The following is a 21836-nucleotide window of genomic DNA, read 5'->3' on the forward strand; positions in this document are numbered from 1 at the left end:
GCAAGCATCCCCCCGTGGGAATTGATTATATATGCAGCAAACACTCCTAGATTAGAAACAGAACATTTCTGCACTTGCATTCTGACCCTGACTCGGAGAAACTCTGCTGAAGATGATGAAAAGCCTTCTCTTCATTCTGGTTATTCTGGTGCTGACTCAACCCAATCCAACCGGAGCGAAGCCAAATGATGGCCCTGATCATACAGGTCTGTAAATATCTCTGCTCTCTCAGCAGCCATTGCTTAAATAGTTTAACTTTTCAACTACTCTAATATTTTTCAATGTCATTGTTGATTTGTCAAACAATGATGATTGTGAGATTCAAAGAAAGTTTGGAGAATTTAATGTAAACCAGCTCCACAGGTAAAGCCCCTGATGGTTTAGTTACTCTCTGAGTGGGTTGAGGGGATGGTGGGCGTTAGGAGCTGATCTAAACAGACCCACAATAAAAATACAAATTACCAGATGTGGCTGAGTTGTTGGATCTCAGCTGGAGCATTGAACCAGATGGAAGATTGTACGTGTCTTCAGTATCCAGCATTACAGAGCAGGAACTCAGAGATATTGCTCCCGATCACTGCCACCTGCTGCAGAATGTGGACTCTGCATGAGGACAGGATCAGGAACTCCTTCAGTCCCTTTCCCAACATACTCACTGTCCAGTCTCCTGGGTGAAGAATGGGGAATTGAGAGCAATACTGAAGTGTCTGTGGAACCAGTCCACAGATGGAGTCAACTTTTCATTACATGAGTGGAGGGAACTTAGACTAAAATGGTTTCATGCAGAGTTATTTAAATGGATTAACACTGCAGCTTCCATAGAGATGGGAATGTAAAAAATTGATTAAGTAGAAGTGACAAGGGATGAGATGATTCATTGTCAGTAACTGGGGATCAGTCTCTGTCACAGTTGGCAGTTGAGTGAACAAGTTGTGGATTGATGTCCCACCCCAGTACACAAAGCTGAGCGCTGTGTGAGTGGTATCTCACTCCAGTACACACAGCCCAGCACTTCAGGAATGCTGCACCATTGCAGGTTGATGCCTCACTCTTATAAATGCAGCCCAGCACTGCGGGAGTTCTGCGCTGTTGTAGATTAATGCCTCACTCCAGTACATATAACCCAGAACTGCAGGAATGCTGCACTATTGGGCATATCATGTTTTGGATGAAACATTAAATGGAGATCCTATTGACTTGTTCCTGGGACAGGAATACCTGGTATATTACGTGAAGAACTGAGAGTTCTCCTCGTATACCAATATCATTGGCTCCCTCTGTCAAACCTCATCGATTGTGGATTTTTTCTGAAAACAAATTATATTCTGACACATAAAGTGTTATGGTTGGACTAAATACAGCATCACTCATTCTGTGATGTTGCACAACACATGACCCACAACTGGAGCTCAGTGTAGTGTTAGAAGAACTGTGTGTAGAAACAAGCATGGAGACTGTGCCTAGCTTAGACCATTTATTGTATATTTTTACATAATTCTGAATATGGTCTTACAGTTAAGCTACTTAAGACTGGAACAACTTAATTAAGAGCTACTGAATCCTAACCAATCTGTTAGAGTATTCCAAATCCCACCCCCTCCCTCCTCCAACCCCACACCCCGCCTCCCCCAGCCCCCAGCCCCAGTTTGTTCCCGCTCCCAATTCTTCCCTTAGGTAAGAGTCAAGTTTATGTTTGATCTGAAGTTAGACTCAATAACAGTAAGAGAATCAGATTCATGTTTTCTCATTGTTCTCTCTTTCTCACTGTATCTCACCCAATTCATTCTGTATTTTAGTCCGGGAGGTTACATGCAGAGACTTTGAACGAGCTTGTGGAGGATGCTTTAAACCTATCAAAGAGGGAACTGAGGATCTTCTTTGCAACTCTCGAATGAAAACGTATTGTTGTGTGACAATTTGAAAGATCCAGTGAGGAATCACCAACAGCCTGAGCTCTCCATATTCTCACTGAATGAAACCTTCCTGGAAAACAGAGTGTGTTTGATTGCATCACTCTCCTAACCCTTTACCCCATATTACTGCTGTCTGAATAATGGGCTGTAATCAGAAATAAAACTTACTGCATTGATCACCACTTCATATCCCTGTATTGTTTCTCTTTAGGATCAGGGTGTCTCTAGACAAGGTGCCTGGCGGGGAATGAGGCTCAGAACAGATGTGGGAATTCCAGAAAATGGGAAGGGAGGTAAGTGCAGGGAAACACAGGAAGTTCAGAATACCACATTTGGAAATGAACAGAGATCAGACAGGAGACCCATACGGCCCAATTTTATCATTGTGTTGAGCCCGTTTTCAGGCATGAAATCTTGGTAAAGTCGGGTGTGAGGTAAGTCGTGTGATCCGCACTCACCTCCATGCTGGTTCCCCTTTTTCCAAGTGCTGAAAAGGGTCACCATCTGGACCACACCCAAGAGGGGCATGATGTCAATTTAAATTCATTTGCATGGTTTTAAATTGACTTAATGGGCTCCACGCTCAAACTTATCGGCACTTCTCCCTTTACTGCCACATTAGCCTGTCCAGATTTGGCACAAAATGGACATGGTCCACAAAGGTCCAATTCAGGCGCTCCAGATTCTGAGGAGGAAACTTCGAAGTGTTTGGCAGCTCTCTGACTCAGATCATTTGGTGGGGGGGGGGAGGGCAGATGGGGGTCAGATGGCTCCATGCAGATCAGTTGGGAGGCGGGGAGTGGGGGCAACAGGTGGGTCAGATGGCTCCATTCAGATTGGTGGGGGGATGGCTGGAGGGGGGGTGGGGGTGACAGTGGTGGGGGGAGTAGAGGGGGGGGTCTGCTGCGTCTGCTCAGTGAGGGGGAAGGAGGATCCACTGTCACTCTGTGATTGGTGGGGGGGGGAGGGGATCTGCTGCCATTCTGCATGTGATCAGTGGGGAGGAATAGGGGGGGGTCCGCTGCCACTCTGCATGTGATTGTTGCGGGGGGGGAGAAATAGTGGGTCCACTGCCACGCTGCATGTGGTTGGTGGGTGGGGGGTGGGGGCGGAAAATCGGTCTGGGTAGCAGGGGGTGGGGGGATAAGGGAATCAGTAATGCTTTGGGGGTGGGGCAGTGTCTGGGGGGCCAGGAAAAGACATTATCCGGTCAGGGAGTGATGTGGCAGGGGAGCATTTTTCTATTTTTTAACTGCACAACTGGTGGCATGATCAGAGCTGCAGGGTTTTGGGTGCATTAAACCCCGCCCACAGGCTTCTGCAGTACGATTCAGATTCGCTGATACTTTTTCAGGTACAGTGCTTTTGGGGACGCCTGAGAACAGGTCTAAAAGTCAGATCAGAAACACTCCCAGTTTCAAGTCCGCCCAGAACTTAGAATCAAAATGGTAAAACGGCACCCACAGTGTCAGCACTCTGACCATTCCTACACCAGGATATCTCACAGATATCAGGGTATGGAGAAGGAGCTGAGGGTTTGGAAGTGGTTGAAGGTTATGGAAAAATTGGTTCCGGAGTTGGGGAGTTGATTCAGGAGATGGGGAAGAGTTTCAGAAGAAGGGTAAGAGGTTCAGCAGGTGGACAAGGATTTCACGGCAGAGAAATGATTTCACTCACTAATGAAATGGTTCAGGGGTTTAAGAAGTAATTCAGGGGGTGATGCAGGGGGTTCAAAGGGTGAGGAAAGGGTTCAGTGGTGGGGAGTTTTTCAGTACGAAGGGAAGGGTTAACTTATGTGAGAAAGACTCCATTGGGTGGGATATGTTTCAGTGTTTTGGGAAGGGTTTTGGTGGAAGGAGAATGGATATAGGGTGGTGGGGGTTGGGGTGGGGTGTAATGTCCTAACTATGTTAGCAGTTGTGGGTTTTAAACAAAACAAAATGCTGTGCTTTGCATGTGTAGATTCAAACTAATGCACAAAGGTTTTATTGAAAGAGATGTTCTCTGCACTGTATAGCATACAAACCGAAAGTAAAACAGCAATCTGAAACTCCTGAAGGAAATCACTGTTGTAGGTAAAATAGTACCTCTGAGTCAGTGAGTCAAAATACAGTGGTTTTTATTCCAACGTTTTGGAAAGAGACTGGCTCCAATTAAGGCTTACCAGACTTCTCATAGAACACAAACACAAGTGGACATTTATACATTCTGAGCGCCAGCAGGAATCATGGTTCAAAGTTCCAATTCTTGCCAGACCTCCAGTTCTTCCTTCCTGGGTGATGATGCAGCCCCAGAGTTAATCAGGAATTACAGTCCTGCAGGCAGGACACAGGAAATCCCTTCTCTAGCAGTGCTGGCATCCCTTCTTTGAAGTTACTTGTGTGATCGTGGCTGTCCCAGCAGGACTCTTCCTGTTAAAAGCCGGTATCGTGATCTGCCATCAGCAGCTGTTAAAAGCCGGTATCGTAAACTACCGTCTGTGTAACGATTCCCACTAATACAAACAGGTAAGATTTGCAAAGTCTACAAAATAACAGTCACATTTAACTATCAGCTGTTATAAAAGTTTCACATACTTTAACATGAACAAATAACTTACATTACTGCCAGGAACAGTAGAAGTTTAAGGAGATCAGTCATGAGGAAGGGTTTTGTTTGTGACATATTCTAGGTACAAAATCCATTAACCCTTTCCCTTCAGGTACAAAATGCATTCATCCTTTTCCCTACTTATTCACCATCAAATTATGTGATCAGCTCTTCAAACAATCCTTTTAAATATGTAAAATTCTTCTTTTTGTGGTCATGATGACAAATTACTCTGATTTTATATATAAGATAAATAATACTCTCGACATAGTGGTATGCATCATGAATCACTATACACAGTAAAATAAGAAAGTTGATCGGGGGACATCTATTCCTTTTTGGAATTTGGCTGTCCTTGACCCTAGAAGCACGATTTGGAATTTCAGTGGACACTTCTTCTCTTGGAACTTATTCTGTATCATTCTTGGTATAGTAGCATAGAAACAATTTAGATACAATTAACAGACAAGTGAGAGCAAAACAAAGTTATTTCAACAAGGAGACTGAGTTTTCTTTTGAGTTTACGGGCGGCATAATGACACAGTGGTTAGCACTGCTCCTCACAGTGTAAGGGACTAGGGTTCGATTCCCAGCTTGGGTCATTGTCTGTGTGGAGCTTGCACATTCTCCCCATGTCTGCATGGGTTTCCTCCGGGTGCTCTGGTTTCCATCCACAATCCAAACATGTGCGGGTTAGGCGGACTGACCATGCTAAATTATTCCTTACTGTCAGAGGGGCTAACTGGGGTGAAAGCATGGGGTAATGGGGATAGGGCCTGGGTGGGATTGTGATTGATGCAGATTCAATGGGCTGAATGGCCTTCTTCTGCACTGTAGGGATTCTATGATTCTATGAAGTTTTCTACAGTATTGTTCACAACATGAGGGACTAAAGAAGTTGAAACTTCAGGAGATGATTCTGAGAAATAACTTTGAAATGATAAGAATTGGTCAAGATGGCATTGCCAAACTAGTTAATCTTTGGTTTGAACCGTGTAAGAAATTAAACCTACTTTTGCTAAAGCTTTGGCTTGTTCCCATTTCTCAATGGTGGTATAAATATGCACTAAAACATGAGCTCTTCGTTGAATTGAGCATTGTTTTACAAAGAACAAAGAACAAAAACAGCCCGGGAAACAGGCTCTTTGGCCCAACAAGCCTGCACCGCCATTTTAACATTACCAGTCCCTCCTCCACCCATGGCCCTTATCTATGCTTATGGCATTCCACATTGAGGGAAAACTAATTTAGGGACAATTTATTACCTCCAATCAGCCTAATAGCACATCTTTGGGGTGTGGGAGGAAACCAGAGCACCCGGAGAAAACCCACACAAGCATGGGGAGAATGCACAAACTCCCACAGACACTGGCCCAAATCCATGTGTCTGCACAGCAAACAGCGATATTCACTGAGCTGTCGTGTTGCCCAGCATCTGGTCCAGTTTAAGCGTACACTAACAACATGAAGTACAGGGCTACTCTCGAACATCCAAGAGCAGCCCTTGTACAACCCATCGCGTGTATGCCCCTCGTTGGACAACAAGGCGGACCGGCTTAAAACCTGTGAATTAAAAGAGAAAAACATTAGTATCATTCCACATCCTTATACATTACCAGGGACGTCCCAAGGCTACTGAACCTTATTTAAAACAATTTCCTATATCCCTCCATCTCCAGCCCACTCATGTGCCTGTCTAAGTAACTCTTAAACAACTCCAGCATGCCTGCCTCCACCACCTTGCTTGGCAGAGCATTCCATAACTCCACTACCCTCTGTGTGAAAAACCTCCCTCTAACATCCGTGTTATACCTCACCCCCCCGCCCCCTCACCCTAGGCCCGTGGCCCCTCATACTGTGCGTTTCTAACATAGGAAAAAGCTTACCACTGTTTACTCTATCTATACCCTTCACAATCTTATATACCTCTATTAGATCTCCCCTCAGTCATCATCTTTCAAGGGAAAACTGCCCCAATTTTCTCAATCTTTCCTCATAACCCAGTCCTTCCATACCAGGCAGCATCCTGGTAAACCTCCTCTGCACTCTCTCCTGGATCTCCACGTCTTTCCGGTAGTGAGGCGACCAGAACTGGATGCAGTACTCCAAATGCAGCCGAACCAACGGTCTATACAACTGCAACATTAGACTCCAGCTCTTATACTCTATACCCCTTCCTATAAAGGCTAACATACCATAAGCTTTCTTCACAGCCTTCTCCACTTGTACTGCCACCTTCAAAGATTTGTGCACTTGCACCCCCAGGTCCCGCTGCGTTTCTATACTCTTTATAGGTCTACCCTTTATCATATAACTCCCCCCTACATTATTTTGGCCAAAATGCATCACCTCTCATTTATCAGGATTAAACTCCATTTGCCATATATTTGCCCAATATACCAGCCTATCTATATCCCATTGTATTGCCAGACACTGCTCCTCACTGCCCGCCAATCCTGCCATCTTAGTGTCATCTGCAAATTTGCTGATCACACCACTTACTCCCTCTTCCAAGTCATTTATATATACTACAAAAAGAAGAGGTCCCAGTACTGAGTCCTGTGGCACACCACTAGTGAAAGACCTCCAGCTAGAAAAGGACCCTTCCACTACCACTCTCTGTCTCCTCTCACCAAGCCAGTTCTCAACCCATCTAGATACTTGGCCTTGTATTCCATGAGCCTTAACCTTTTCAACCAACCTACCATGAGGGACTTTGTCAAACGCCTTACTGAAATCCATGTAGACAACATCAATGGCTCGTCCTTCGTCGACCGTTTTTGTCACCTCCTCAAAAAATGTTACCAGTTTCGTAAGGCAAGACTTCCCCTTAACAAAGCCTCTCATTTCTCCTCTAGCAACTTGAGATTGTTGTTCATGCTCTACCATCTCTCAGGATTTTGGAAGCATATTTCTCAACTTTCATTTAAGAGTAATAATGCAGGTGAACCTTAGGTAGTCACATGAGTAGTGTTTCTATAAGATGCCAAAAAGCTATTCTCACAATGTGGTAATGAACCTTGCTCTTTTGAACCATTTAAAGATTTTTTCAGGATTGTACAAATCTTTCAGCTGATCCATTGGTTAATGTTAAATATGCACATTTTATATGTTGAATACTATTTACTTTGAGATAATCCTCAAACTCTTAAGTAAACTGTGAATCATTATTGCTAACAATCTGGTACAGTTGAAAAAATCCTGTAAAAATCTCATCAAATGTTTTCAATGATTTGGTCAGATGTGGTAGATCTCATGATAACATGTTCACAAACATTTTGAATGTGCCTTAATTAAGATTAAAAACATGTCACCCTCAAACAGACCAGCAAAATCTATATGCAATTGTTGGATGGCATTTTAGGCCACTCCCAAAGATGTAAGGGACACAACAGTGGCATATTTCTTATTTGTGCACAACATTGACACTGTTCCACTTTTTCAATTTGAGTATCCACAACCAGCCAACAAAAATAACTATGTACTTACTCTGTCATCCGGACTACACTAGGAATCCTTCATATAGTTGTTCAAGAACTCTTCTGCACAGACTAGGAGGACAGCCTGAAATCTTATCCTTCTCTAATAGGAAGCCTCCCCTTCTAAAACCACACAGAGATTTGTCTGACTCGGGCTTCCTGACACTTCTATTTTAATCCTGTTGTTGCTTCTCCCCAACTTTCTCATATTTGAAGTGTGAGAATCCCTTTTTTAACTTTAGGAGGTTTTCTATCTCTCGCTGTTTACAATGAAACAAATTCCTGACTCATCACCAATTTTCTTTTTGTATAATATGCTAACTATTTTAGCTGTTGTGAGTTTTAAACAAAAAGAAAAGCTGTTGTTTACACATGTAAAATCAAGCAACACATAACAGATTTTATTGAAAGAGAAGTTCTTGGCACTGCACAGGGTACAAACAAAAAGAAATATGGCAAGTTGTGCAAACACCTCAAATGATATTACTATCATGTCATATGAGCAACTTTTACAGCAACCTGCAACTCTTTTAAATTTATATTGGGGGGGGTGCTGCAAACAGATGTTTCTTTCATAGGGATAGGGTTTATAATGTCACAAAATAATTAATTGAATGCCACGATGTTTAGAGGTAAGGTGAGTTGGAGTGGTGAAATGGGAAAAGAATCCATGGAGATGAAATGTTTTAGTGGGTAGGGGGACGATGTCAGAGTCAGTATGGGGATCAGGAGGTGAGAAAATGGGAGTCAGGGTTAGAGAAGGGGATCAGGGACTGGGAAAAAGTTTTATTGGGCAGGGAAGAGTTTCAGTTGGTGGGAAAGGGCTTAGAGGGTGGGGAGGGAGAACAGAGGGTGAGAATGAGTTTCAGTGGATGGGGAAGGAAAGCAGATGGGGGTAAGGAGATTAGAGAGTGGGGAAGGGGATCAGGGGGTTGGGGAAGGGATCAGTGGGTTGGGGAGAGGATTCCAGAGTGGGGAAGGGGATGTAGGTTGGGAAGGGGATGAGGGGTTGGGTGGAAAGGAATCAGTGGGTGGGACTGGGGGTCGAGTAAGAATCAGGGGATGGAAAAGAGGCTCTGGGGATGGGAAAGGTGAAATGAATACATGTCTCAAATCTGACCTTTTGGAACAAAATCTCTTCCATTTCAAGTTAATGATTAAGATCCAACCAGGATCTCAGTTGGAAACAATGCCAGTTGGATGAATAGTAAACTTTAAATAAATAAATAGAAACTTTATAAAATTCTAACAGGGTTAGACAGTGTAGTTTCAGAAAGAATGTTCCTAATGGTGGGGCAGTCCAGAATTAGGGGCCACAGTTTGAGGATAAGGGATAAACCCTTTAGAACTGAGCTGAGGAAAAATTTCTTCAACCAGAGAGTGGTGACTCTGGAATTCATTACCAAAGAAAGTAGTTGAGGCCAAAATATTTTGTGATTTCAAGAAGTTAGACATAGCTGTTGGTGTAAAAGGCATATGGGGGGAAGGCAAGATCAGGATATTGAATTTGATGATTAGTCATGATCAGAATTAATGTTGGAGCAGGCTCAAAGGGCTGCATGGCCTCCTCCTACTTCTAGTTTCTATGTTTCAATGTAGCAAAACATTGTGGATGCTGATAATTGAAATAAAAAGATGATGAATGGGATGGATAGGATAGAGGTGGAGAGACTCTTCCCGCTCAGAAAGGATAGCAGGACTAGGGGGCACAGCCTCAAGATAAAGGGAGGGCGGTTTAGAACGGAGTTGAGGAGGAACTTCTTCACTCAAAGGGTGGTGAATCTCTGGAATTCTCTGCCCGTTGAAGTGGTGGAGGCTGCCTCGCTAAATATTTTTAAGACGCGGGTTGTTGGGTTTTTGATAAGAGAGGGGATTAAGGGTTATGGGGAGAGGGCGGGAATGTGGAACTGAGCCACGACAGATCAGCCATGATCTTATTGAATGGCGGGGCAGGCTCGAAGGGCTAGATGGCCTACTCCTGCTCCTATTTCTTATGTTCTTAGGTCAGGCAGCATACATCACATATCCCTGTTCATCAATCAACCAGCCAACCTCCCATCCATTGACTCAGTCTATGCTTCCTGCTGCCTCGGAAAAGCAGCCAGCAAAATCAGGGACCCCATGCACCCTGGACATATTCTTTTCCACCTTTTATCAGGAAAATGATACAAAAGTCTGGGATCATGCACCAACTGACTCAAGAACAGCTTCTTCCCTGCTGCCATCAGACTTCTGAATGGACCTACCTTATATTAAGTTGATCTTTCTCGAAACCCTAGCTATGACTGTAACAATATATTTTGTAACCCCTCCTTTCCCTCTCCACTCCCTTTTGAATGGACCTACCTTATATTAAGTTGATCTTTCTCGAAACCCTTGCTATGACTGTAACAATACATCTTGCACCGTCTCCTTTCCCTCTCCCCTACGTACTCTATGAACATATGTTTTGTCTGTAAAGTGCGCAATAAAAATACTTTTCACTGTATACCAATACATAAATAATAAATCAAATCAGCATATATGGAGCGAGGGAAAGTTAACATTGAAAGTGCGTGACCTTCCCTCAGCCTGCAATAAAACATTTGCTGACAAACGATGACTAATGGTGACTGTGGTGCCCACAATCCTCCGCGCCCCAGACACCGTTCTATCATTGTCCCCACGCGCTGAGTGCGCATGCTCCCCTGATAGTTCCAATTAGACTTCCGTGTGTGTGCTCGGTGCCGCCCAGCTTCCGCGATCCGCACCCAGTGCGCATGTTCTCTGCTGTCGGTAGGTCCGTCCAATGGGCCGACTTGCGCCTGCGAATTGTGGCTCCTCTATTTACTGTGGAGTATATTTACCCACGCTATGTAGTCTGGGTAGGACCGCCCTCCATTACCTTTGTCTACAGTCATTCCAGAAACAACTGTCTGCTGCAATGGAAGATCATTATTCTGAATGAATGAATTAAAAAAGGATCACATCGTCTCTTCGTCAAACCTGTTTCTCTATCTTGTGATTCAAGTGATACAACCTCTGCTGATGGCTCGGCGCCACTGTACAAGCGAATGGAAAATCATCAAAAAATCATCAGTACCACATAGCATCAATCAATGACAAATAACAAGGAAAAAACATTTAGTTTTAAAAGTCATAGCATCGCCCTTTTCTAAATCTGCTGCCACTCCAACAGGTCAATATTTCCCAAGTATCCCAGTGCATGATTGAATGCTCCTCTAGAGAATAGGCTGCAGTGATACAGATCGTCCCTCGCTTGTTTACTCTGTCTCTCTCTTCACACAGACCCGCTGACTATGTGCAACATTTTTGTTTTAATGTCACTGTCATAGTTCGGGGCACTTTCTTTTTCCTTCCAGAAATGTGACTGAGCTTTGCAAAGAGGATGCAGAGTTGGGAGGCAGCATGGATAATATTGTAGTTGCAGTGGACCAGGCATGACGATTGAGTATAGACGGACAGGTGGGAAATTCATAAAATCATAGAATCATCCAGTGCAGAAGAGGCCCATTGAGTCTGCACCGACACATTAGAAACACCTGAACTCCCACCTAATCCCATCTGCCAGTACTACCTTGAATGTTATGAGGGGCATGCACACGGTGGATTGTGCGTGGGCTGCTCTTGGATGTTTCAAGAGTGGCCTAGTACTTCGCGTTGTTTGTGTATGCTTAAAACTGGACCAGCAGATGGGCACCACAACAGCTCAGTGACTATCACTATTAGCTGTGCAGATACGTGGATGTGGGCCAGTGTCTGTGGGAGTTTGCGCATTCTCCCTGTGGTTGCGTGCGTTTCCTCTGGGTGCTCCAGTTTCCTCCCACACCCCAAAGATGTGCTCTTAGGCTGATTGGTGCAACAAATTGTCTCTAAATTATTCTCCCCTGAATCTGGTTTCCAATGGGGGTACCATAAGCAAAGACACAGGTCAAGGGTGGTGTAGGAAAAATACATTGTTAAGGTGGTGGCGTGGGCTCGTTGGGCCGAAGGGCCTGTTTCCCATGCTGTGTTGTTCTTTGTTCTTTGATGTGCTAAATGCTCATCCAGATACTTTTTAGAGGATGTGAGGCAACCTGCCTTTACCACCCTTGCAGGCAGCGCATTCCAGGCTGTCACCACTGTCTGGGTAAAAAAGCTTTTCCTCACATTTCCCACCTCGAACTTACGTCTCTTGTGACTGACCCTTCATGTAAGGGAAACAGCTGTTTCTTATCCACTCTGTCCATGTCTTTCATAATCTTGTACACCTCCATCAGGTCATCCATCAGTCTTCTCTACTCCAATGAAAACAACCCAAGCCTACGCAACCTCTTCTCATAACTTAAATGTTCCATCCCAGGTAGCGTCCTGGTGAATCTCCTCTGCACCCTCTCCAGTTACAATCACATCCTTCCAATAACGTGGCGACCAGAACTGCACACAATACTCCAGCTTTGGCTTCATCAAAATTCTATACAACTCCAGTGTGACTTCCCTGCTTTTGTAATCTATGCCTCAATTGATAAAGGCAAGTGTCCCGTATGTCTTTTTCACCAGCCTACAATGTCCTTCTGCTTTCAGAGATCTGTGGACAAACATGCCAAGGTCCCTTTGTTCCACAGAACTTCCTAGTGTCCTACCATTCATTGAGTGTTTTCTTGTCAAATTACTCCTTTCAAAGTGTATTACCTCACACTTTTCAGGGTTAAATTCCATCTGCTACTTATCTGTCCATTTGATGATTCTATATCTTCTTGTAACCCAAGACACTCCGCCTCACTGTTAACCATCCGGCCAATTTTTATGTCATCTGCAAACTTGCTAATCCTACCCCCAACACAGTCATCAATGGCATTTATATAAATGACAAATAATAGAGGGTCCAACACAGATGCCTGTGTTACACCACTAGACACTGGCTTTCAGTCACTAAAGCAGCCTTCTATCATCCCCCTCTGTCTCCAACAACTAAGCCAATGTTAATCCACTTTATCAAATTACCTTTTATCCCGTGTGAATTTAACTTCTTTACAAGTCTCCCATATAGGATTGTGTCAAAGGCTTTGCTGAAATCCATATAAGCTACACTGCCTGCACTACTCTCATCAACACACCTGGCCACTTCCTCAAAAATTCAATCAAAGTAGGCATGACCCCGCACCCACCCCCCCATCCCGATTAAGCTATGCTGACTATCCCCAATCAAGCTTTCCTTCTCCACGTGGAGATAGATGCTCTCCTTCAGATGTTTTTCTAATAGTTTCCCTACCACTGACGTGAAACTCACTGGTCTGTAGTCCCCTCGTTTATCTCTATAGCCCTTCTTAAATAGTAGAACTACATTAGCTGTTCTCCAGTTGTCTGGCACCTTCACCGTGGCCAGATAGGAATTGAAAATTTGGGTCTCAGCCTCTGCAATATGCTCCCTTGTCTCCCACAGCAGCTTAGGTCACAATTCATCTGGATCTGGAGATTTATCCACTTATAAGCCTGCCGACAACTCTAATATCTTGCCCTTCATTACACCAATTTGCTTAAGAACTTCACAGTCTCTCTTTCCCTGAATTCCAAACCATCATTCTCATTCTCTTGGGTAAAGATGGATGTGAAGTATTCATTCAACACTCTACCAAAATCCTTTGGCTCCACCCACAGATTGCCCCGTTAGTCACTAATGGGCTCTACTCTTTCCATGGTTATCCTCTTCCCATTGACATACTTATAGAATATTTTGGGATTTTCCCTACTGTTACCAGCCAGAGCTTTCTCATGTCCCCTTTTTGCATTGCTTTCTTAAGATGAACACATAAGAGTTATAGCAGGAGGATAGTGTATTTGGCCCTTTCAAAGACTGCATAGAGGTTGCTTCTCTCTCCACAGATGTTTCTTCACCTGAGGATTTCCAGCATCTTCTGAATCTCTATCAGATTTCCAGCATTTACTGGATTTTGTCCCATTGGATTCCAAGAGCTGATTGTGTGTACTTTAGGGAGAGCTTTGAAAATAACAACAGTTCATCTTCATGACTAAAAAGAACATAGAATCACACAGGAGAAGCCTTTTGGCCAGTTGAGTCTGTAGTGACATGTGAGAAATACCTGACCTCCCACCTAATTCCATTTGCCTATGCTGCAGGGCGAGGGAATAAAAGATGAGTCACAGCCACAAAAATAAGGGAAAGGCTGTCAATGGCAGTCCATAGAGAGAATAGAAGGTGTGAATGGCCCATGGCAGAGAAGCTGAAATCAGAAGGTAAGCTGTGATAAATGAAGATGTGGGGGGTGCGTAAAATGGAGAAAAAGGGGGAGAAAGGTAAGGAAAGGGGAAAAGAGTGGGGGAAATGAAAAAATAAAGAAAAATACAGAAGTAAAAAGGTAGAGAACAGTTAAAAATTAAATTAAATTAAAGTAAAGGAGGTCAAGGTGGGATAGCGCTAATCACATGAAGTTGTTGAATTCGATTTTGAGACCAGAAGGCTGTAATGTGCCTAGTCAGAAGATGAGGTGCTGTTCCTCCAGTTTGCACAACAGACATGTGGGCACTGGAGCAGCATCGTGTGTTAAAATGGCAAGCAACAAGAAGGTCAGGATCCTGACTGCACACAAACCGGAAGTGCTCAGCAAAGCAATCATCCAGTCTACGTTTGGTCTCTCGGGTATAGAGGAGACCACATTGGGAGCAGCGAATGCAATAGAACAAATTGAAAGAGGTGCAAGTGAAATGCTGCTTAACCTGGAATGAGTGTTTTGGACCTTGGATGGTAAGCATGGGAGAGGTGGTGGCATCACATTGGAGTTGGCGAAAATTTCATAGATTTTTTTTAAAAACTGAATTAAAAATGGTGGAGGATTATGCTTTGCATGTGGAGGTTGGTGGGGCGAAATGTGAGAACATTCTTATCCTGGGAGGGAGGGAGGGGATGAGGGTCATGGCGCGGGAGACGGACTGCATCCCTGTTGAGGGCCCTGTCGACAGATAGGCTGAATGGTCTATTTCTGTGCTTAAAAAAAAACTGGTAATATTCAGGTCAGGTAATAGCCCGTCTATTCTCTCTCTCATGTGTTTCCCTCTCTGCACACATGCTGACTCCCCCTGCTGCACATCATGGCTGACTTGGATGCTGTGGGTCTTTCTCTTCTGATCTGCTGTCAAACACATCCAAGGCTACACATCCCACACTGATGTTGTCAGTTTGAAAGCCTCTGAGGATGAAGAATGTTATTCCCACACTAGAAATCTCTGTCAAACATTTACCAGGGGAACTGAGACAGCAGCTGCAATAAGTGAGGTTTTATTCAGATGGGACAATGACAAGTTTAAATCCCCACCTGATCTGCTGCTCAAAGTCGCCTCCGTTTCCCTGGTCAGTTTCCCAAACTTCAGGAAACTCCTGTTACTCCAGAAATATTTGGATTGGCTGTGAGAGACGTCAATCAGAGAGCCCACCCACTCTGCCCATTCTCTCCTCTTCCTCTTTCATAGCTGCTTCACTTCCTGTAGGGACTGAAAACCAAGTCAGGAGATGGTGAGTGAAGGAGCAGAATTTATAATAATTACATTGCATCATATCCACACTAATGTTCAGGCAGTCTGACTATCCTGTGGCGAATCAGGTGTGGAAATGTCCCTTATGCTGTGTGAGAAGATCCAGCTGAGAGACCTGTTTACTCGGTGATTTGTGCTGAGCTGTTTGACTGAAGCAAATTCAACCTGTGAGAAAGGGCCTGGAAGTTGGAATATTCATACCATGGTGGTGGATAACAGTGGAAGTTGGGCCAGGTGACCCTGGAATGGGTGAGAAGGCAGACTGGGTGAAAGGCCTGTCCTGGAGTACCAGCATTGTATCGAAGTTTAAAAATTGAATAACATAAAACAGCTGCCATCCCTCACATAGTGCCCACATTCCATCTGTGCCAATGTCACCCCATCTCCCCACAACCTCCATGTCATCTTACGCCACCAACCATGACTACCCCATGCTTTCCATGCCAACTTATGTATCCAACCATTTCCATAGCTACTCATACCCTCCATGCCAATCTGTGTCCCCCATCCAAGCCACATGGCTCTTTATAGCTTCTATCCCAAATTTGTGCTAATTCCAATCAGCCCACACCACCCCCCATTGTTTTTAACCACCCATACCAGCTAACCTACTATCCAGAATGGACACAGGTCAGAAACCAGACTGAAGTTAAATAAAATGAAGTTTCAATTGTCTGTTGCAGACTTAAATTTTTAAACCATTTGTTTATTAAAAAAGTTAGCATATTTACATTTCTTATCACAAACATATCATTCAAGTGCATAATCCAATTTAAGAAAAAATTGTAATTCATAGTCCCAATTCAACTTAACATAACTCCTTGGAGCAGTCAATCAAAATGACATAGCAGGTACCCTACTGTGATAATAAGTGGTTTTCAAATGTGTCTTGCAATAGTAATCCAGTCAATCCCTGAGGTTTATGTCAACAGACAGAGTGAAAGGCAACAATTTAACATTCAGTTTATTCAGAGATAAAGGCAGAAGGTTTAAATGCCTGGATATCTTGACAGCTCCCTTTAACAGTTCTTGACACTTGTGACAATTGTTTTTAACTGTTGAGCTCTCAGTTTAAATGAGTTTACACACTTTTCATTCACTTTCATTTCTACTTTCATTAATCTCAAAGAGCAGCTTATCTCCCACAAAGGTGTCTGGGGACCTTATCCTCTACAAAAGGTTAACACTGTCTGTCCAAACAAATCCACAGAGTTTAGGCTTACTTCTACTGAATGTCTGAAACCTGCACAAATCAGGTTTCAGACACCTCTCACTCAAAACTGCATGAGGTGAGGCAACTGGTTTTGTGAAATGTGCAAATCAGGACCTGGCCAATTTCTGTGTTTGGGCAGGGGGGAGAAGATGTGGTGGCTGGATTCTCAGATTCAGGTTTCCTCCACCATTGTCCTCAGAAGAGAGAGGCTCTCTGTGATGGCAAAAATCCAGACATAAAAATAGTCCTCATGATGGAGAGGTCACGGGGTCAGGAGGGAAATGTCCTAATCTCTTCTGTGTCTCCTACATCCCCATGAGTCATCTCTCCTGTGTCAGTGGTGTGTCCAGCAGCAGATGTCTCTGCACTGCACTGCTGCTGGCCAGAAGGTGCAGGGGCTGCAACCTGAGACAGAATCTGCCTCATTTCATTCAAAGTTTCATGGCTTCTTTGTAGAAGCTGACAAAGAACCTCATTCTGCTGCTGAAGAATCTTGTTGTTTCTTTGTAGACTCTGGCTAACATCCATTTTAAATTCAGTCCAGGTTACTGAAGCAAGTTAGAAGTGGCCTGATAACTCTCTGTACTTAGAATCTATTCCTGATATAAGCGTGTAAAAAGCTTCAAATCATTTTCTTCACCAGCAGCATGGGCCTGATGTTGTCCGTGTGTTCGTGAAGACAGAGGAGCTTCTGCTCCCAAAGCTGCAAGTTCCTCAGCTCTGGACAGTTCTGAGTGCCCTCCCTCCAGCACAGCAGCCAAAGCATCAAAGGCCTCCTCATTTACACAAACCACAATATTTAACTTTGACTCATCAACACTACCCTCCAAATCAGACATCTCATCCTCCTGACAATCCTTTTCCTCCTCCACTGCAGCTGCCATGCCACATTGCTGTGAGGTATTCACCTCTGTACCTTCCTCATCAGTCCTTTCAGGAATCCTGGACGATGCTGCCGACTCTCCTCCATCACCATCTGATGTGTCCATGGACACTTGTGTATCTGTCAGAGGAAGAAAATCAAAATTATTATCTTTTGTCACATAAATTACCTCTCTTCCTGATGGTTTAAACACTCAGCTGCTGACATCACCTTTATTCATCCCTATATCTGATCCACCATTGCTTATCATGGAGTTGGAGAGGTCGAACAGCTTCCTCGTGAACTCCTCCTGTTCCGGCAGCTCCTTGATGTACGGAACCCACCCTCCAGTCAATGAGTGCTCCTGGGTGTCATGGACCAGCTTTACCTAAAGGAAGAAATGAAAATTTAAATGAAATCATGGTCCAAACTTTGCTGTGCTGACTTGTGACACATTTTCTGAATGCTGGAGAAAGCTTTCCGCTGCACCCAAGGGGACTTCTGATTAGAGATCAATCTTATGACAAAGTCAGAGACATCTTCCAGACACTTACATTTTACAACAGCTCGTAAAATTAGTAAAAACAATCTCATAATCTTTCTGTATTTTCAACCTAAAAACTATGATTTAATGTTTCAAAAATTATATATATATATTTTTAATATTTAGATATTGCACTGTTGTTCAGAAGCTGCTATACATATTGATGTCTTCTTTTTGGTGATGTTTGGAGATCTAGTCAAAGTTAAATTGACTTTCTTGAAACAATTGGCCTAATGGTGGGAGAGACACTGCTCAGTCAGACAGTGCTTTGGAAGGACAGCTCCCCTGTGTGAGCACAAGAGAGTAAACAACAGACAACTCTCAGTGTAAGGGAAGGTGAGCTGCTGTGTGAACGCGTTGGTGTCTCTGGAGGTCTGATAACAGTGGGAATGATTTATCGCACACCTCACATATGATAGTTTCTCACCAGTGTGCAGAGGGCTGATTAGTCTGAGAATGATTTGTTACATACTATACATGTGAATGGTCTGTCTCTTTTGTAAATGTGTTGCTGTGCACAGGAGGAAGGTAACTCACTGAATGATCTGTCACATATCATACATGTGAATCTGTTAGTATGCGTGGAAGCCAATGAGCCCAAGAATAATTTGTCACATACCTTGCATAGGAAGGGTTTCTCCCGTGTGAATCCTCTGGCGTGATAGAAGGTTGCCTTATCGGTTGAAAGTTGTCTTGCAAGCATCACACCTGAAAGTTTTCTCCCCTGAGTGAAGACGTTTGTGTTTATTGAGGCTTGATGACTGTGTGAATGATTTGCCACACCTCTCACACATGAAGGGTTTCTCACCTGTGTGAATCCTCTGATGTGATAAAAAGCTGGCTTTTCGGCTGAAAGTCATCTTACACACATCACAGCTGAAGGATCTCTCCCCTGTGCAAAGGTGTTTGCGTTCATTGAGGTTTGACGACAATGAGAATGATTTTTCACACACCCTCACATATGAATGTTTTCTCCCCTGTGTGAACACGCTGGTGCAATAGAAGATTGTCATCCTGGCTGAAAGTCATCTTATAAACATCACATCTGAAAGCTTTCTCCTGTATGTGAAGACGTTTGTGTTTATTGAGGCTGGAAGACTGTGTGAATGATTTGTCGCACACCTCACATGTGAAGGGTTTCTCACCTGTGTGAACACGCTGGTGTTTATGAAGGTTCGATGACATTGAAAATGATCTGTCACACACCTTACACTTGAAGGGTTTCTCCCCTGTGTGAATCCTCTGATGTAATAGAAGGCTGTATTTTCGGATGAAAGTCATCTTACAAACATCACAGCTGAATGGTTTCTCCCCTGTGTGAAGACGTTTGTGTTCACTGAGGCTTGATGAATGTGTGAATGATTTTTCACATACCTCACACGTGAACGTTTTCTCCCCTGTATGAATCCTCTGGTGCAACAGAAGGTTGTCAGTTTGGCTGAAAGTCATCTTACAAACATTACACCTGAAAGGTTTCTCCGCTGTGTGAACACGTTTGTGTTTATTGAGGCTTGATGACCACGTGAATGATTTGTCACACACCTCACACATGAAGGGTTTCTCACCTGTGTGAACTTGCTGGTGTTGACGGAGGGTTGATAATTGTGAGAAGGATTTCTCACAAACATCACACTGGAATGGTTTCTCTCCTGTGTGAATCATTTGATGTCTCAGGAGCATTGAAGATGTCACAAAACCTTTATCACAAACCTCACACTTGAAACGTTTTGCTTCCATGTGGCTGCCCTTGTTGTAACATTAGTTGTGACAAATGCACCTCAGACCTCGTACTTGAACAGTCTCTCACCTGTAGGAATGAGACAGGGATTCATGAGGTTCGATGATTAAAGTTCTGACCGTACAAAGTCTACTCACACTTCTTCCCAACCTTACCCTAACAAATTAGCAAAAGTTGAATCTTTGGTAAGATTCTGATGGAAGGTTTCACACTACTGACCAATTTAAGATTTGACGATATATCAAAGCTCCCCTGACCTGACAGATTTCCTGTCCAACCTTCCCTGTGTTGAACAATGCCCTGAAGGGACTGAATGTCTTCCCACATTTGTGCACTTGTTGCTTGGGTGATGGTCAGGATCTATCTGTGGTGACTATCCTCTCTGTACTCTCTGGTGTGCAATCCTTCTGTAAAACAGGAAAAGAAAACATGATTTCCTCCAACTCCCTCTCCTGTGCTGAAGTGGCTGAACTCCTCAGTTTGAGACTGTTTCACAGCAAGCACCAGACTGCTGTGATACTTCAATACAGTCAAAGATAGGTTACAGCCATTTTAAAATGCTCTTTACAAATTATTTTATTTATTTATTAATCACAAGTAGGCTTACATTAACACTGCAATGAAATTACTGTGAAAATCCCCTAGTTGCCACACTCCGGTGCCAGTTCAGAAACATTGAGGGAGAATTTAACATAGCCAAAGCACCTAACCAACATGTCTTTCAGACTGAGAGAGGAAACTGGGGCACCCAGAGGAAACCCACGGAGACACAGGAAGAAGTTGCAAACTCCACACAGACGGTGACCCATGCCGGGAATTGAACCCAGGTCCCTGGTACTTTGAGGCAGCAGTGCTAACCACTGTACCACCGTGCCATGGTGCAAAGGTATTCAAGTGTTGTCTACATAGATCAAGTTGCACTTTGAGGTGCTTCAGTTTATTTTTGGCCTCCAGATGAAGTGGAAAATGATTGTACATTTCAAAATGTTTTTACTCCATTCTTAAAGTTACAAAGTCAATCCTCATAGTGCACTGGGCAGACCCAACTCTATTCCTTGCTTGCTCCAAAAGCCAAATTCAAAATCTAATTGAATCCAATTCATGGTCCCCACAAGAAAGACAAACAAAATCCAAACTGACAAGATAAGACATTGCATAAGGCATTATAATATTTACTATACATTCAGTGAGTCATTCTGCATGAGGAGGTTCTGCATTAGGATTAGTGTTTGGTGGAGGCAGTGACGGATTGCCTTTCAGGGTGATGATTTGAAGCTGTTGTCCTCTATTTTGGATTGATTGCTTATGTGAAAGTGTGGAACTGGTAGAATTTCACTGACACTCTCCATATATTCTGCCTCTATTAGTGAGCTGGTAAGTTTCTAAAATTTAGTCATGATCAATAAACTTTGATACTATTTACTGATGTGAGTCTGAGTCTTTGTTTAATAGTTACACCTCTGTCAAACTCCAAAACAGTTTGAAAGGGGAATTTGGGTTCCAATATGTGGTTGTACACATCTAAATTAAACAAGTGTAAAATATCAAAATACCCCTTGTAAAACTCACAATAGTATGAACATTCATACAAACATTTGAATGAGGAGGAGGAGTAGGTCACTCGGCCCCTCGAACCTCCTGCAACATCCAATAAGATCGTGGCTGATCTGATCATAGAATCCCTACAGTGCAGAAGAAGGTCATTTAGCCCATCAAGTATGCACCAGTTCTCTGAAACAGCATCTCACACAGCTCCTATCCTGATAACCCTACTGTATTTACCCCACTAATCCCCATAACCTACACATCTTGGGACACTGAGGAGCAATTTAGCACGGCCAATCAACGTAACCTGCACATCTTTGGAGTGTGGGAGGAAACCCACACAGACACAGGGAGAACGTGCAAACTCCACGCAGACAGTCACCCAACACCGGAATTGAATCTGGGTCCCTGGTGCTGTGAGGCAGC

General features: G+C 43.6%; 2 protein-coding genes across 2 annotated transcripts in view; both read right to left on the reverse strand.

Moving 5' to 3' along the window:
* The window catches only part of LOC145348623 (uncharacterized), a 48759-nt gene extending 27388 nt beyond the window's left edge, over positions 1-21371 (reverse strand). Inside the window, 2 exon segments of the mRNA XM_080196794.1 lie at positions 545-667; positions 19081-21371. Coding sequence (XP_080052920.1) covers positions 545-667; positions 19081-19864 — 907 coding nt within the window. The 5' untranslated portion in view covers positions 19865-21371.
* LOC145348069 (uncharacterized) lies at positions 15982-19060 on the reverse strand. Its single transcript, XM_080196210.1, has 3 exons — positions 18747-19060; positions 17815-17971; positions 15982-17724 (listed from the first exon to the last, which is right to left on the reverse strand). The coding sequence occupies exons 1-3, from the start codon at positions 18828-18830 to the stop codon at positions 17315-17317; spliced, it is 651 nt and encodes a 216-aa protein (XP_080052336.1). The 5' UTR covers positions 18831-19060; the 3' UTR covers positions 15982-17314.
* Positions 21372-21836: the final 465 nt, after the last annotated feature.

The sequence above is a fragment of the Carcharhinus amblyrhynchos genome, chromosome 9 (genome assembly GCF_965287045.1).
Source record: "Carcharhinus amblyrhynchos chromosome 9, sCarAmb.v2.hapA, whole genome shotgun sequence".
NCBI lineage: Eukaryota > Metazoa > Chordata > Chondrichthyes > Carcharhiniformes > Carcharhinidae > Carcharhinus > Carcharhinus amblyrhynchos.

What these genes read in the sequence shown, in the direction of transcription:
- LOC145348069 (XM_080196210.1), bottom strand. Translation starts at nt 18,830, where the DNA reads ATGCTTGCAAGACAACTTTCAACCGATAAGGCAACCTTCTATCACGCC. An exon ending in AGAAACCCTTCCTATGCAAG is followed by an intron (nt 17,972 to 18,746) that starts GTATGTGACAAA and finishes TTCTTCCTTTAG; the next exon opens with GTAAAGCTGGTCCATGACAC. An exon ending in AGATATAGGGATGAATAAAG is followed by an intron (nt 17,725 to 17,814) that starts GTGATGTCAGCA and finishes TTCCTCTGACAG; the next exon opens with ATACACAAGTGTCCATGGAC.